Source organism: Ranitomeya variabilis, chromosome 1, assembly GCF_051348905.1.
Source record: "Ranitomeya variabilis isolate aRanVar5 chromosome 1, aRanVar5.hap1, whole genome shotgun sequence".
Taxonomy (NCBI): Eukaryota; Metazoa; Chordata; class Amphibia; order Anura; family Dendrobatidae; genus Ranitomeya; species Ranitomeya variabilis.
The window spans coordinates 1,054,103,929-1,054,122,600 of NC_135232.1; the positions used below are offsets into that span (position 1 = coordinate 1,054,103,929).

The following is an 18,672-nucleotide window of genomic DNA, read 5'->3' on the forward strand; positions in this document are numbered from 1 at the left end:
GAACTTGCCTGGCAAAAATCTTCCTCATTATGCCTTTATCAGCACAAACACATTTGTGCTCAGATACAGCCACAAATCTCTTAACAGTACGATGATCACGCTTAAGTTTTTGGGAAATTTCTAATGTTTTCATCCCTTCACCAAGGCATTGCACTATTTTGATGATTTTCAGGAGCAGAGAGATCCTTTTTCTTTCCCATGTCACTTGAAAACTGTGACCTGCTTAATAATGTGGAACATCATTTTTAAGTAGTTTTCCTTTAATTAGAATCACCTGGAAAACCAATTATCACATGTGTTTAAGATTGATTTCAGTGATTCATTGAGCCCTGAGACACAATGCCATCCACGAGTTTATTTGAAAAACAAAACAATTAAATCTTTATGACACTTAAATCTAATTTGCATAATCATTTGGAACACAGTGTAGTAACTTATATTTGGCATACAAGTCTACACTTGGTTTTCCTTTTTATTGATAGCCAGGATCATAAGTCATGGTGAAAACAATAGTGAGATGGGAAAAATGGAAGTACAATTAAGAGATTAAAAAATAAAAGGACTAATCCAAGAGAGGAAAAATAAGTAAGGAGGAGTTAAGAACCAAGAGATAGTTGAATAGTTGGATGTACAGAAAGGTGCTAAAAAATCCAAACATAAGTGATTAATCATCTGAGGAACATCTGGTAAATTTACATTGGATCAGTTAAAGAACATCAGGACAATTTACAATGGGTCAACGTCTATTGTACAAGCAAACAGGGTCTGAAAGCAGAATGAAGTACTAAATAACTTCTATGACAATAATCACAGTAGGTCCATTTGTGGCCTTCAGCCAGCGACTAGATGCAGTCAGGTTATTCATGAGCGCACACAGACCTGTGTATGGGCTCGGCAGAAAATCATACACAGCTTTGTGCTTGCTCGTGCATAAGTTGAATGCTTTTGCCCCACAGATTGACAATTGGTGTGGCTTTCAGGACCCCAGGATTAAATTGATCAAAAGTGGGTAAAAGGAACCACAGCATATCAAAAATCATTTAATACTTCAGCTTTAGTCCATCATTTGATAATATGGATATTTGTCTACCACATGCCCAATGGTGACAGCTAAAAATCAAGAGAAGTTGACAAATTGTTACATTATACATTGAGCTTTAGCAATTCATAAATTGAAGATGATGTTTTTCAGGAGGGAACATGCAGCAGTGTGGAAAGTTGTGTTTGGAATAAACAACTTGGATCATCCATCTGATTTCATGCAGACGCGTCTGGTTAAGACCATTATCCTTCATCCTCGTTACAACAGAGCTGTAGTGGATTATGATATTAGCATAGTGGAATTAAATGAAGACATTGTGGAAACCAGCTATGTAAGACCTGTCTGCTTACCATCCAAAGGACAGTTGGTTGAACCAGATACATACTGTTATATTACAGGTTGGGGTCATATGGGAAACAAAAGTAAGTACGAATTCTTTCTAATATCATACCCATGCATTTAAAAAAAAAAGTAACCAGGGTGTTTAAAAGGAGAACATCCTCCCGTGAAATTTCCATATTACTATCCATATTTAAAACACATCTGACTAATGTCATACTGACCACGAGGCCCTGTACCATACTAATACTTTCTGTGTTAAAATCATATGGAAAACTTTTTAAAGTAAAAATCAAAATGCCACAATTGGGTTTTTTTGGTCATCGCAACTTCACCCCCCCCTCCCCAAGAAAATGCAATAAAGAACAATCACAAAAAATGTCATACCAATGGTACCAACAAAAAGACTAACCTGCCACTCAAAACACAAGCCCCCATATTGCTCCAATATAAATATATATATTAATCTCAGAAAATTGCGATACAAACTAAATATTTTTTTACAAAGTTCTGAATTTTTTAAAATCAGTAAAATAATAGTCTAATAATCTCTATAATAGTCCTGATCTGCAAAATTATGTTTCCAGGTCATTTTTGCAGCACATTGCATGCCGTAAAGAAACAAAGCAGAGTACAATGGTGGAATTCCAATGTGTCGCACCATTTTATTCAACTTGGAATTTTTTTTCTAATTTTTCAGTATATTACATAGTAAAGTGAATGGAGTGACTCAAAACTAACTTATCCTGCAAAAGGCAAGCAGAAAAACTTTAAAAAGTATTGGAGGAAGGGGAGGAGAAAATGTGCAAAAACAAAAATTGGCTAGGACTAGAAGGAGTTAAGGAAGATTATTTATTAGTTGTCAGACTTCACCCTATACTTGACATTTTTGTGTTGTTCAGCATAGCTTACTATAAATATATTGTAAGGCCATGTTCACACTTTGCGGGTTTTACCGCGGATCCGCAGCGATTTTGATGCTGCGGGTCCGCAGCAGTTTCCATTGCGTTTACATTTACATGTAAACCCTATGGAAGCCGCAAACCGCTGTGCACATGCTGTGGGAAAATCCCCGCAGAAACGCAGCGGTTTATAACCCGCAGCATGTCACTTCTTTGTGCAGAATCGCTGCGATTCTGCACACATAGAAATGCATTGATCCGCTTACTTCCCGCATGGGGCTGTGCCCACGATGCTGGAAGTAAGCGGATAATGTGCGGTTGCTACCCGGGGTGGAGGAGAGGAGACTCTCCTCCAGGCCCTGGGAAACATATTTGTGTGTAAAAAAAAGAATTAAAATAAAAAATAATGATATACTCACCTCTCAGCGCTGCACGCGGCCGTCCGGTCTGGGTTGCTGTGCGAGCAGGGCCTGAGATGACGTCGCGGTCACATGACCGTGACGTCATGAAGGGTCCTTCTCGCACAGCATCTTTGGAACCGGACCGCCGCGTGCAGCGCCGAGGAGATCGGGACATCAGAGGATGAGTATATAACCAATTTTTATTCTTTTTAACATTACTATTGATGCTGCATATTGCTGCATATGCAGCATCAATAGTATAGGAGTAAAACCCGCAGCGGAAACTGGAAGACAAACCGCGATGAATCTGCAGGGATAACCACAGCGGTTTTGCCCTGCAGATTTATCAAATCCGCTGCGGGATAAACCCGCAGAGGACGCCGCAAAGTGTGCACATAGCCTTAGGGTTCACTATCTCTCATAGTCATTAGGTCTTAGGCAACGTTCCTCGCAGGCAATGCAGCTTTGGTCCAATCACATGCAGTTTTTTTTGCTTTTCACAGGTTGCATAGCACCAAAGCAAACTCAAACATAAATCCCTAGCCTTGTCCAGGTGCTAACTAAGCAGAACCAACCCTGGCTAGTCATACATGGCTGAGCTAGCCCCAGCTCGTTCACACAAAACATCTATTGTCAATAGGAACCACTGATACTTGCCGTTCTCTGCACACGGCGTGTTAAACTCTTCTCAAAGAGGGATTTTGTCATGTCTCTCTCTTCAACTACAAGACACATCCTGTCTGGTCATCTTCCCTGAGCTGACTGCCTAAGGTGAACAACTAGTCAGGTGATCTAATCAGAATCTGCAGAGTTACGATTTAACCCTAGCCTACCTGGCTTTGATATAATAGTTTTTTCATTCTTTATTTTACTAGGGTTGTCCCCTAAAATAAAAAAATCCAATGCTCACGACCCTAACCGATGCTGCTCCTCAACACTGTGTCCTTGGATTTTTTTAAAGGATGATACTAAACATGGCAGATAGCTGCATGAAGCTGAAACTTTAACCACTGCGATGGCCATTGAATTGAGTCTTAGTGAGAAATGGATTTTCCGAAGAACCCATTATTTTGTCGACCTTTCATATTTGTTTTGTGCTTGTTTCCTAACCATCATGTGAAACTCATTTGCCCGGAAGATTCAGAAAAATAAATGTCATTACCTATATATCTCATCACCTCCAATAATAAACACTGACAGATAGATGGATGTTAAATTTACGTGTCATGTTAATGTAAAGGCCGATTTCATTAAACTTCTTAAGATTTTCTTAATGTTGGTTGAGTAGTTCTTAAAGCAAACACAGAGTTCGATTACTAACAGACCTTCCAGAAAATGAAAATCAAATGCTATTCTGCAAAAGTATTTTGTCTTGATTTAGTGCAAAGCTGCCATAGATACATCACGTCACTTCAGTTTATTTCACTTTAACCTTTCGCTTCCTCTCTCTGATCAGTGCCATTTAAACTACAGGAAGGAGAAGTGCGCATCATATCTTTGGAGCACTGTCGGACATATTTTGACACAATCACATCCAGGATGTTGTGCGCTGGTTATGAATCTGGCACAGTGGATTCTTGTATGGTAAGTCATACTGTTTTTTGTATAGGTAAACTTGGACATTTTAATGTAAATCCACTGTAATCTGATTACATGGTTCAGATGTAAAATTGTAAAGATGTCTTCACTTCATGTAGTCTGATGAGCAAACCCGTGGATGTTTGGTTTGCTGGGTTCAGCCAGACTTTTTAAAAAATCCAGTTCGGGATCCAAACACGAACCCTACAAAAGTCAATGGGGACCCAAACTTCAGTGCTGAAAAATGACTGGAAAATGGTCAGAGTAAGGGATAGGGGGCTGCAAAAGGAATAAAAATGGGGGGTAAGAGCAGGACAATTGCCCTGCAAACAAATGTGGATAGGGATATAACTTAAAGGAGTTGTGTCACCATAGCAATCATGGTAAAATAGGAAGTAAATGTAAGTAAATGAATAACAAAAATTGTAACAGAGCCCTCACAGAGACTGAGGCTTGCTACCACCAGTCCAGTTAAAAAATTCACCCACAGAGCATGGGGCACAGTACACCTACAGAAGTAGTTTACAAATTTCAACCACAGAGCATAGGACACAGTACTCATCGGGGTTCCAAAATGTCAGCTCCAGTAGCGTACATTACACACGCTGCCTATGAAAAGCTGGTAGTATGATCTTGTATTTAGCTGGACGTTCGCTGCTTCCGGCAGTTCAGTTAAAAATTTCAGCCACAGAGCAAAATATTAAGATTTGAGAGTCCTCAGTGGTTTAAACCTTTTAATGGCTAATTGAAAAGATGGTAACAAATTGCAAGCTTTCAAGACTACTCAGGTCTCTTCATCACACTTTTCAGATTTTGTGTTATTTTGTGCCTGATGAAGAGAACAACAAATGCTGCTTTTACACCTGGTAGATACAGATGGTTTCCAAAAGTTGATGACCGTCGCAGTCCCCCAGTAAAAATTGTCCAGTCGCCATTACTTTTCTAAGAATGCTGTGCCTGCACTACACCAGCATGTCTCAGACAACATCACCCATTCCTTGACTAAATCTCTGTCTGCCAGGGTGCATTTCACCACAGACACTTGAACGAGTAAGCATGGTTAAGGGCATTACATCTCTCTGACTGGGCACTGGGTGACTCTGGTGGCCGTGGGGGCAGGCGCTGCTCCACAAGTCTTGGAATCCCCAAGGCTTGCAGGACAAACCTCTACATTTAACAGTTCCTTCACGGCTTCTGCCTCCTCCTCTATCTCCTCTATGGCCTTCACCTGTGCCTCTGCTTTAATGAGACATGGGTTACAACAGTGCAGAGCGAATCCCCACCACCTTTGTACTGCACAGCCAGGGCTCACCACAATCAGGCAGTATTAAAATTAATATGCCTTGGAGATCGCAGTCATACAGCTGAAGAGTTGTGGACAGCTCTCCAGGCTGAGTTTGATTAATGGCTGTCTCCACTGAACCTGCATCCAGGGAAGGCTATGTCCAATAACGGTGCAAACCTGGTGGCAGCCCTATTGGGAGGCAAGCCTACACATGTGCCTTGCATGGCTCACATCCTCGACCTGGTGGTACAACATTTTCTCCACCACTATCCTGGCCTGGGTGAGCTGCCCCAGAAAGCTCGTAAGCTATGTGCTCATTTCCACCATTCACGCCCCTCAGGTCATCGACTTGCGTCGATACAGAGGTCTTTGTCCATGCCAGTTAACAGGTTGATATGCGATATGCCAACACGGTGGAATTCCACTCTGCACATGTTGCAGCGACTGTGGTAGCAGCAACGAGCCCTGACGCAGTATGTCATGTTGTATAATCTGGGCCAATGCAGTATGGACGGGGCCCATACCACTTTTACAGAGTGGGCACAGACTAAGGACCTTTGCACCCTTCTGCACAGTTTTGAAATGGCTACTAATATGGTTAGCGCTGACTATACTGTCAGCTACACTACACTGCATTACTATTCCGGTTATCTATATGCTGGAGCAGACTTTGAATAGTCTGCTGGAGGAGATGGTGGTCCCAGAAGAAGAGGAGGAAGCAGAGGAGGATGCAGAAGGGATGACATTGTCTCTAAGTTCAAGACTGTCATCACACAGGCAGGTGCCAAGGGAGGGTGGATTACTGCGATCGAGGGGGGCTGGTGATAAAAGGCAAACTGTTATCAAAGGCACAAGATCTGAGGAACAAATGGAGGAGGAAGAGGTGATGGGCAAGCACCTGTCAGATGAAGAGGATAATCCTCCCCTCTCTGTTGTTCGTGGTTGAGGGGAGGGGACGGAGGAACCGAGCCTCATTGTTATCCAGCCAACCAACACAGCATGGGCTTGAAACTCATGGTAGGGCCCGACATATGAGTGCCTTCTTGCAGCACTATCTGCAGCATGATCCTCGTATAGTTATGATTAGGAATAATGCTGACTACTGGGTTGCCACTCTGTTAGATCCACGTTATAAAACCAAATTTTACCAGATGCTTCCCACCCTGGAAAGGGACCCGCAAATGCTGGAGTATCGAAACACGATTTTATAGAATCTTAAGAGAGCTTTTCCCCAGGACAGCAGTGAAACACACAGTTCGCATCGCAGCTCTAGACTTCTAACCTCCGGCACATCAATTCATAAGCGCCAAAACATTAGCAGCAGCAGTAGTGTAAGTGGAAGAAGAAATTTCTGTGAGTCATTTGACACTTTTTTTAGACCAGCTCGTCCACCAGCACAACTGAGTCCACGTCTTACATGTGGTGAATGAATGGAGAGGATGGTGCAGGAGTATCTAGAACTGAATATCAATACCATCACATTTTGGTCTTCCAAAATTGACAAGTGGCCTGAGCTCACCTCACACTTCATGGAGGTTTTATCGTGCCCAGCAGCCAGCGTTCTCTCAGAACATGTGTTCAGCACTCCTGGTGGTGTCCTGATGGATAAGCACATCTGGCTGTCCCCTGAAAGTGTAGACCAAATTGATGCCACTTTAGTATTGTCTCCTTCATGCGTGTTGCCTGTAGTAGTAGGCCTCCGAGACTGTCAGGTCTCCACTTCCTTGGACTCAACTACCCGTGTTACTATCCTTAAATTTTCCTTACAATGGTAGTCTACGAAACTGATATTTGTGCCACCTGAGTGTGGCTCAGCATGAAAGCAGGTAGAGGTGTTGCATATGGTATCAGGGCTTCCAGCAAAGGAGGCCTACACCAATCCCTCATCCACCTCATCTTACTGAGACATTCAATTGAAAGCTGTAAATGCTGTCCCAAACCCCGATACCTCATGCCTGGCTGATTGCTGCAGTGCCATTTGTGTCAGTGCCAGTGTACAATTTGTACTGTGGGTGAATTGAAGCCACGTTCCTGGTGTTTGTCCCTCATTTGATGTGTTTTGGCAGTGTGAATTCTGTCACACTAGGGTGTGACCCCTCTTAATTGTCTGTGGCCAAATTGGTTCTCTGAAAGAGATGGTACGTGCACGGAGGAAAGAACATACAAGACACAGTGGATCATGTATCAAATGATTCTTCCCTGCTTTAATGCTTTGCAGAATACCTCCTTTTATAAGAGAAATCAGGCAGTCTCAACACATTACATCATGGATTTTTCCAACATAACAATTGTCACAAGTCACTTTTGATTGATTATATTGTTTGTTGATTATTCTGTACCGTTATCACCCTAATGGCCTGCTCTGTGTCAGGTTGGCATCTGTCTATGCACGTATTCTACTGATCTTTGGTTTATTGGGAATTGATCTCCCTATGTACAGGTGCATTTACTCTTGATAAGACTAGGGGAATTACACAGCCTTGCCAAAATCCATCTGGACATTGGCATATCTTGGCACATCCTGGTCCGGAATAATAAACAGAATTAAGTCTTATAACAGTGAATCAGAAAACCTTAAAGTGACATGAATCTAATATTAAGCAAAGCGTCCATAAAAGTTTGATTTCAGTATATCTTCATATGCCATACATTCTCTCCTTAACAGTCCCCCTTTGGAGATATGCAAAATCAAAACCCTAATCTTGTCGAACCTATCGATCTGTCCTCCTGGCCTACCTAGCTGAAAATGCTGGAACCTAGCTAACTAATCTTCACCATATAGACGAGACGACCTATCTCTAATAGATGGACCCCCTCCTAACGGGCTTTGCACAGGAGGAAGTCAGATCCTGGTCTCTCCCTCATCAGTGTGCTTCAGGTAGACATATTCCAGGGGATGTGGGTATGGCATTTCTTTCATGGTCTCACAGTAGCATCTTTCACAGCAGCATCTTTCGTCTATTGGATCTTCGAAATCAGCATGCATGGTCATCACTGTGGTTTCCATGGTCTTCATCATCATCTTTTTAAGGCATGGAGCTAAGCAGCATAGAATTAAGGCTAATATAATTAAAACACATAGGATAGCTATTCCAAACTTTGTGAGTACTCTTTGCCACCCATCCCACCACCTAAACCAGGTGTCCCATTGATCCTTTACCCCTGAGTTTTGAGCTAATTCTTCGGGTAGGTCAGTAAGGCCTTTAAGTGCTTTGGATATGCTCCCATCTGGGGCGGTGTTGTTAGGTATGTACGTACAACAGCAAGTACCTATCATTTTGCAGACTCCACCTTTCTCTGCTAGGATCATATCTAGGGCCATCCTGTTTTGGAAGGCCATGATGAATGTGGGACCTAGTTGCTCAATAAGTCCCCTTATAGCATCTCTAGTAAAATTAACAAATCTCTGCTGATTATAGTATAGGTAATTTATCCATTTTACATTCTTATTTACCCCAATTATGGGAATAATTGACTTAAACCCAGCTGCTACCTCATTTCTGGCTTTGAATTCATTAGGTACTCCCTGTGGGACTCCGATGCAGTCTATGTAGATATGGGGTCAAAAGAACCTTGTAGCTCTCTTTTTACATTTTGGGTCAGGTGGTCTTTTCAGAATACTTCGCCCCAGCTAGGTAGATCAAATATATAAAAGGGCATAAGGGCTTTTATCATGGCACACTGTCCTTTCCAAGGGATATTAAGTCTAGGCCTTATTTTCATGTCCCCACATAGCCAATATACATCAGGCAATTGGTAGATTTGACCCTTAAAAAATTTCCATCAGACCAAAAATCATTGTATAAAAATTATATTTTTATTTTAAAATTAATTACAATCACAGGAAAACATGACCAAAATATATGAAAGTTTATTTATTATTATTATTGTGTGCGGGGCAGTGGCATCCCTAACTGGTCAGTACTAACAAAATAACTTTTTACATTTGGGCGCAAATTCAGCAGCACTGTGATAGAGTAATATAATATATATTTAATTAGGTTGTGGATTTCTTGCACATTATTTTCGTGATCACACCCATTTAATATTTTTTGTATGCAATTTGGTTTCATTGCACTATTGCACTTTATTATAAACTGAATATTTGATTGCTGCACACAAATTGAGTGTGTGTGTGTATGAGGATATACACACATATTATTCACTAATTCATTTGATTTAATTTTATCACATATTATTTTTATTGCATATATATATATTACTAAAATATTATTTGCTGCATTATATTTATTTAATTTTTATACTGATCAGTTTGGGTTTGCCTGTCCTGCACATACGGGATTTTATATTTTATTAATCCCTAGAAAACCTCGATTGGAGGAGTTGTAATATATTACATTAAAATCATTTATTATACATTTTATATTCTTAATAAAAATATTTGTTGGATATTGTTTTTAAATATTTTTAATAAATAAACTTTCATATATTTTGGTCATGTTTTTCCTGTGATTGTAATTAATTTTAAAATAAAAATATAATTTTTATACAATGATTTTTGGTCTGATGGAAATTTTTTAAGGGTTAATTTTTATAGTGGTTTTCCTCAGTTCATATAAATTGTATTTCTGGCATTTCTTTCTATATAGGTCTTTGTTTAATTGGTAGATTTGGCCTACCAACAAAGAGTCATTGTATAGACTGCCCTCCTAGACCGGGATTATCTGGTCATTACAGTATTCAGATGGTAGGTTATTTACCTGTCGTCCGGGACCTTTCCTTTCAAAACAGGTGTAGTTACCTGGATAGGGGGTGATCCCATGGCCAGTTGGTTCGTTACTTTGGTGAGATGGGTATAAGTGAGATACAGGGACAGGACACATAAGAATCCCTTTTCAGCTACCCGAGGGTCTATTGGGAAAGGTACTGTGCCTAAATGAGGTCTGGCAGCGGTACAGGCTATGCATGAGGAGCGATTCGCATTAGTAACAGTGTATCTTACCCACTCGAGCCAGACATTGGAGTCAGAGAATCCTGTTTCTATGGCAAGTTTGTCCTCATAGGTCAACTCTAATAGGAATTTGGCTCCTGGTATTGTTTCATCTATCTCTTCAGTTTCAGAGATACGTCTGGAATCAAGATTTCTCAATCGAAATTTCCCCATTTTGTCACCTTCCCCCCCCTCTACGAAGTTTTGTACTTGAGCCTAGTACATATAACCCTTGGTCATCTTCTGAATGATTGTCAATAGTAAGGTAGGGAACTATGTATCCCTCTTTGGGACAGTGGGTGGCAGGGATGGGGAGCACTGAACCCTGAAAGGCTCTCTGGCCTTTGAAAGGGGCTTTGGTCAGGGTCATAAGGGTGATTAGGCTGGCTCCCCATTTGTCCCTTCGTTGCAGTAGATGTCCATAAATTAAGTTATGTGTAATAATGAGAAATTACATAGGAAAAAGTATTGAACACATGAAGAAAGAGGTATGGAAAGTCATTACTAGAGATGGGTGAACCCGGACAGTAAAGTTTGGCGTCCGTACTGAACACCTACTGTTTGGGCACAGACTCCGAACATGGACTTCACCAGGAAGTCCATATTACTGTTTGGGATCTGCTCCCAAACATCGGGTGATTCACACGACAAATACAACCTCTAATCGGCGGTAAAATCATTACCACAGGTCAGACAGCTGTGGTTCCCACACTGTGAAATGACACAGGCGTCGGCTGATGGGACTACTGATCCCATCAGCATAAGCCTGCTGCCACTAATAACAACTAGAGCAGGCGTCAGCTGATGGGAGTATTCATCAGTCACTGCCTGCACTCTAAATAAATGATTTAAAAAACCCCGGAGTGGGTTCCCTTGTATTTTTGATAACCAGTCAGGCAAAACTTACAACTGCGAGCTGCAACCCTCAGCTGTCTGGTTTAACAAGGCTATGTCAGTAATTAGAAAGGAATACTGCCAGTTAGTGAAAAATATCATCTGGTTCAACTGATGGCTTATAGAAAGGTGTCTTATTACCAAAATGCCACACAAGAAACATCTGATGATGGGTAAGATCAGTGAGCTGTCTGAAGAGCTTCATAAACTTATTGTTGCAAAACATACTGATGGCATTGGTTACAGAAGACTTTGTAAACTACTGAAGTGTCCTGTGAGCACTGTTGGGGCCGTAATCTGGATGTGGAAAGAACATAATTTCACCATAAACCGGCCACAATCAAGTGCTCCCCACTAGATTTCAGAGAGAGGAGAGAAAAGAATTATCAGAAGTGTTTCCCCAGAGCCAAGGACCACCTGTAGAGAACTACAGAATGACCTGGAATCAGCAAGTACAATGGTTTCAAAGAAAACAATGAGTAATGTACTCAACCTCCATGGCCTGTATGCACACTCACCACCCAAGACTCCTTAGCTGAACAAAAAACATGTTCAAGCATGTTTACAGTTTGCTCAACAACATACAGTTTGCTCAACAACATGTAAGCCTATGGAATACTGGGAGAATATAGTCTGGTCAGATGAGATCAAAATTGAACCTTTTGGATGCCATAATAAAACACCATGTTTGGAGGCCAAAAGGAACTGCATATCTCCCCAGACACGCCATTCCAACAGTGAAGTTTGCAAGTGATAACATCCTGGTGACACTGGCATATTACACTGGCAAGCTTCTTATAATGAAGCACAGCCTTGATGAAAATGTGCTGCTATCTACCAGAATGATGAAGAGAAAGCAAGGGTGGACATTTCAGAAAGACAATGATTCAAAAAGTGCAGCCAAGGAAACTATTGGTTTCAGAGCTAGAAAATAAAGCTCCTAGAATGGCCCAGCCATACCTGACCTGAATCCAATAGATAACACAGGTCAACAAAAAAATTTTTTTTTTCTGGTGTCCAAAATATTTTAATGAATTTGGGGTATTTTTGGGGTGCTGATTCTGAATATGCTATCAGTTTTGCCAGATTGGCTCAAGTTTTTGAGATTTTTGGTATCTTATTTATAGCACTTGTTGGTAAATGCGACGCATCATCTCATTAATTTCTTTGGATTAGTACTTGAACTGAGCAGTTTTCAATATAGTTTTGTGTTAATTAGTGTTCTAAAAGTTTGTTCATAGCTTGATTTTTGCACTAACTTTATGTTGTTGTCTGTTTTCCAGTGAAAAGCATGAACTCATCAAGAAGAAGTTGTCTTAACGATCCAGACTCATTCTGTTACATTTGTGGTGAATACACACTGCCAAAACATAGAAGAAATATAACAGACTTCGTAAAAAAAGTGTATTTTGCCTATTTTGGGGTTATGCTTGGGGACCAAGACAAGTTTTGGGCACCACACATAGTGTGCAAAGCATGTATCGAATTATTACGAAAATGGAGCAAAGGACAAAGAAAAAGCTTCAAATTTGGTGTTCCAATGGTGTGGAGAGAGCCAAAAAATCATCATGATGACTGTTATTTCTGTGCAGTGCAAGTGCAAGGATTCAATAAGCATAAGAAACGAAAATGGGAGTAACATGGAATCTGCAAGAAGGCCTGTCCCTCATTGTGAAGATGTGCCTGTACCTGTGTTTACCATAAATAACAGTCATCATGATGATTTTTTGGCTCTCTCCACACCATTGGAACACCAAATTTGAAGCTTTTTCTTTGTCCTTTGCTCCATTTTCGTAATAATTCGATACATGCTTTGCACACTATGTGTGGTGCCCAAAACTTGTCTTGGTCCCCAAGCATAACCCCAAAATAGGCAAAATACACTTTTTTTACGAAGTCTGTTATGTTTCTTCTATGTTTTGGCAGTGTGTATTCACCACAAATGTAACAGAATGAGTCTGGATCGTTAAGACAACTTCTTCTTGATGAGTTCATGCTTTTCACTGGAAAACAGACAACAACATAAAGTTAGTGCAAAAATCAAGCTATGAACAAACTTTTAGAACACTAATTAACACAAAACTATATTGAGAACTGCTCAGTTCAAGTACTAATCCAAAGAAATTAATGAGATGATGCGTCGCATTTACCAACAAGTGCTATAAATAAGATACCAAAAATCTCAAAAACTTGAGCCAATCTGGCAAAACTGATGACATATTCAGAATCAGCACCCCAAAAATACCCTAAATTCGATGAAATATCTTTGGCACCAAAAATGCTGTTGACCAGTTTAATTTATGGCAGGAATTAAAGCTGAGAGTTCATAGAAGGAGCCATTGGGACCTTCAGGATTTAAAGAGTGTCTGTGTGGAAGAATGGGCCAAAATCATGCATCAGCAATGCCTGCGACTAGTTTCTGCATACAGGAGGCATCTTGAAGCTGTCATCACCAACACATTTCTTAAGAATTTCATTGCAATAGCACTGTTAGGTATGTATTTACTTATAAAATTGGTGACGTTCAATACTTATTCCCCAGCTGTATTTATGTCATCTATTGTTTTAGGTTCTATCTTAATGATTTGAAATTAAGAGCAATTTAAAATAAATAAATAGTCCCTATTCCTTCACCTTTTTTTTATTAATCACAGAATGAACGACTTATGTTAAATGCACCATGGGCATGGAACAAAAAATATTTTAGCATATATTAATGGTCGTTACTTTTAGTTAATAAGTTTCAGTCTGCAATCTACATTCCTCCATATAGCGCCATTAATTCCAGTGTTTTACACACATTACACTGGTCAACAGCATTTTTGGTGCCAAAGATATTTCATCGAATTTAGGGTATTTTTGGGGTGCTGATTCTGAATATGTCATCAGTTTTGCCAGATTGGCTCAAGTTTTTGAGATTTTTGGTATCTTATTTATAGCACTTGTTGGTAAATGCGACGCATCATCTCATTAATTTATTTGGATTAGTACTTGAACTGAACAGTTCTCAATATAGTTTTGTGTTAATTAGTGTTCTAAAAGTTTGTTCATAGCTTGATTTTTGCACTAACTTTATGTTGTTGTCTGTTTTCCAGTGAAAAGCATGAACTCATCAAGAAGAAGTTGTCTTAACGATCCAGACTCATTCTGTTACATTTGTGGTGAATACACACTGCCAAAACATAGAAGAAACATAACAGACTTCGTAAAAAAAGTGTATTTTGCCTATTTTGGGGTTATGCTTGGGGACCAAGACAAGTTTTGGGCACCACACATAGTGTGCAAAGCATGTATCGAATTATTACGAAAATGGAGCAAAGGACAAAGAAAAAGCTTCAAATTTGGTGTTCCAATGGTGTGGAGAGAGCCAAAAAATCATCATGATGACTGTTATTTATGGTAAACACAGGTACAGGCACATCTTCACAATGAGGGACAGGCCTTCTTGCAGATTCCATATTACTCCCATTTTCGTTTCTTATGCTTATTGAATCCTTGCACTTGCACTGCACAGAAATAACTGTCATCATGATGATTTTTTGGCTCTCTCCACACCATTGGAACACCAAATTTGAAGCTTTTTCTTTGTCCTTTGCTCCATTTTCGTAATAATTCGATACATGCTTTGCACACTATGTGTGGTGCCCAAAACTTGTCTTGGTCCCCAAGCATAACCCCAAAATAGGCAAAATACACTTTTTTTACGAAGTCTGTTATGTTTCTTCTATGTTTTGGCAGTGTGTATTCACCACAAATGTAACAGAATGAGTCTGGATCGTTAAGACAACTTCTTCTTGATGAGTTCATGCTTTTCACTGGAAAACAGACAACAACATAAAGTTAGTGCAAAAATCAAGCTATGAACAAACTTTTAGAACACTAATTAACACAAAACTATATTGAGAACTGCTCAGTTCAAGTACTAATCCAAAGAAATTAATGAGATGATGCGTCGCATTTACCAACAAGTGCTATAAATAAGATACCAAAAATCTCAAAAACTTGAGCCAATCTGGCAAAACTGATAGCATATTCAGAATCAGCACCCCAAAAATACCCCAAATTCATTTAAATATTTTGGACACCAGAAAAAAAAATTTTTTTTGTTGACCTGTGTTATCATCGCTGTCTGCATTGGGGCTCACAATCTAAATTCCCTATCAGTATATCTTCGGAGTGTGGGAGGAAACCGGAGCACCCAGGGGAAACACACGCAAACAAGGGGAGAACATACAAACTCCTTGAAAATGTTGTCTGTGGTGGACCTAGGACCCCAGCATTGCAAAACAGTGCTAACCACTGAGCCATTATAGTATAATTCAAATATATTATTATAAAGCTATTCTCCCTACTGATTTCCTTAATGTCTGCACACGATGAGGCCTCAACTAATCCCCCTTAGGACATTGCTCGCCTATTAATTTGTAGCTTCATATTGTGTCTCTTCCTAAAATATGGGCTAGATGTGAATTGTGTGCGTATTCAGGATTCTTCCATCTTTGCTTTCTTTCAGTGTATCGTTAAAGCTCTAATACTTTCCTCTTCATTCACTTTCCTACTTGTCTATAAACGGTTTTCTGTGCCTTTAGAGACGCCTTTTCCCCTCTGTGCCACAGATTGTTAACAACTCCCCCTCTCATTCTATCTCTACCACTGAGAGAAGGGAGCAGAGAGAGCTTTCAGAACCAGGAGCAGGAGCTCTGATGCATTTCTTAACATTTCTGTAAGCACTCAGCTACAAAAAAGACAAATAGACAATATACAACAACAAAATGGTAGAACATTTTTAATAAAAACTATTTAAAAAGTTGTTTAACTTTGCGTATAGGAAGCATATAAATGATAAATTCTGTGTGAAGGTATTAAAGATCTTAGAAGCCCTTAAAGATGACCTTTCAGCAGGTCAAAAGTGCTTTTATCTTATCTATTATTACTCCTTACCTATTTTTTATTTTAAATCCACCATATAGTTCCAGAGAAAACCACATCCCATTGTAAAAGACCTTAAAAATAAACACTAAATAAAAAGGCCCGAAATGGCCGGTGTGAAATAAAAGACAAAACACTGGATTACTCTGAAGCAGCGGATATGAAAAAAAAAAGCAAAATCTGTCCAATTTTGCTTAATTTAAGTAACCCGATGTATCGCCTTTATATTCTATTCTTTCTTTACTATGATCCCCTCCACAAGGTCACTCCTTCAATTTGTAGCTCGACATATATCCGATATTAACTTTAAATATTGCTCCATTACTCAACCAACTGATTTGTTTTTTTTGCAGGGAGACAGTGGTGGACCTCTGGTGTGTGAACAGTCAAAGGGACAGTGGACACTGTTTGGTCTAACGTCCTGGGGATCTGTATGTTTTTCCAAAGTTCTAGGACCAGGCGTCTACAGTAATGTGTCACATTTTGTGGACTGGATTGAAAGACAAATCTACATTCACAGTTATTTAATCAACTAAAGAATATATAACTGAATCACACAATGAGAGACTAGTGAGAAGAAGCCTTAACCTCAATTGAGGTTTTTATGTGTTGAGATATTTGTTGTGTGTACCAATGAAAAATATATATATTTTTTGGTTTCAATATTAGATATTTTAGTCAAAATTTTTTTGGACTTTTGTACATATCTGTTCACAGTTTTGTTTTATCTGTGTGATCATTCCTAAATGACCTTCGATTTCAGGAAATGTATTTTATTGTTGTTCATAGGGACAGGCAGGCTGAATATATATATATACATATATATATATATATATATTATATTTATACATACAGTATACATATGGGCAATGTCTACTTAATTTTAGATTTAGCCTAATTAGGATTTTTTAGAACATATTAACAAACCTTCCTTAAGTGCAGTGGTTTGTCAAAGTAAGCTTGGATAATAGAAATATGAGCTACAATGGAAGAAAGTTTCCTGGTCGCTATGTCTACATCAGTGGTCTATACCCTGTGGCTCTCCAGCTGTTGCAGAACTATTACTCCCAGCAAGCCTGGACTGCCAATCTTATATATTAGCAATGGTGACACCAAACACTTTGGCATATAAAAAAATAAATATAATTTATCAATTTAGACTTATTACCAAGATTTGAGGTTTACAATTGAAAGCATTCCTTGTTTTATTGGTCATAGTATTGCATTATCTAATTTTTCCCCATTTTCTCCTCATTTCTTATAATGCACAAAAAATGAACAAATTGCCCTTTGTACATTTAAATAAGTGGCTACCAAACCTATTGTGGATGGGGGAATTGGGCACTGCTTCATTTCTAGCCAGTCACCAATTGAGCTGGTATGATCTACTGTGTCATGGATTGAGAAGAGAATATCATTCACGTCACCGCCAGGAATTATTTATAACCATTAGGGTTCATATAATCAAGATCAGAAGGCAAATTACATGGTGTCAAATTTGTAACATGAAAAAAGAGAAAAAATGTCACCACTCACACATAGCAGTTCTACGCTGATTGTTCGGCCACCAGCTTTCTCTCCTGAACCCCCTTACACATGATTACTTGGTTCATGTGTTTTCAGTGAACGTGAGTGAAAGCTTCTGTCAAACACTACTTCCCTCTCATAAAAAAAATAATAATAGGATTTTTTAATTCAAACTGGTTGATCTTATATTTACCAAAATATCATCTGTTGGGGAGAGATTAGGGGTACACAAAAAGATAAATCCAGTAGCATGAATCCTTAAAATTACAGTACTATAAAAAGGATGCAAAGTGCAGTAGGGTCTTATCTGATTAATAAGGTTGAAGATAACTGTAATCTGCTCACCTGCAGTGGTTGTGTATGACACAACCGCTATCGTAGTATAATTGTCTGTCGCTGCAACATCCACAGAAGGGTTTGCAATGTAGGACTAGTCAGGACAAGTGGGCTTCAAGTGCGCTGCTAATTTAAGAACGGATCCGAAGCCAAAATAATGTAAGGTAGTTTATTATCAACGCATTTCAGAGTCAAATCTGACCCCTTCCTCAGGACAACCACGTAAGACACCATGTGGTTGTCCTGAGGAAGAAGTTGGATTTGACTCTGAAACGCGTTGACAAACAATAAACCACCTTACATTATTTTGCCTTCGGATCCGTTCTTAAATCAGCAGCACTTGAAGCCCACTTGTCCTGGCCTGTCCTGTGTTGCAAACCCTTAAAATTTGTATTTTATTGCAAATTGTAAAAATCCAGATGAAGTTCACATCCAACATAAAAAAAAGCATACGCATTTCAGACACAGTCCTAACACATGGCAATGAG

General features: G+C 39.4%; 1 protein-coding gene across 2 annotated transcripts in view; it reads left to right on the forward strand.

Annotated features, from left to right (window-relative positions):
* The window catches only part of CORIN (corin, serine peptidase), a 450,167-nt gene extending 431,840 nt beyond the window's left edge, over nucleotides 1-18,327 (forward strand). For both annotated transcript variants that reach the window (XM_077279814.1, XM_077279815.1), the window contains exons 20-22: nucleotides 1,193-1,464; nucleotides 4,141-4,268; nucleotides 16,675-18,327. In XM_077279814.1, the coding sequence (XP_077135929.1) occupies nucleotides 1,193-1,464; nucleotides 4,141-4,268; nucleotides 16,675-16,857 (583 nt within the window). In that variant the 3' untranslated portion in view covers nucleotides 16,858-18,327. The remainder of the gene's footprint in view (nucleotides 1-1,192; nucleotides 1,465-4,140; nucleotides 4,269-16,674) is intronic.
* The last annotated feature ends 345 nt before the right edge of the window (nucleotides 18,328-18,672 follow it).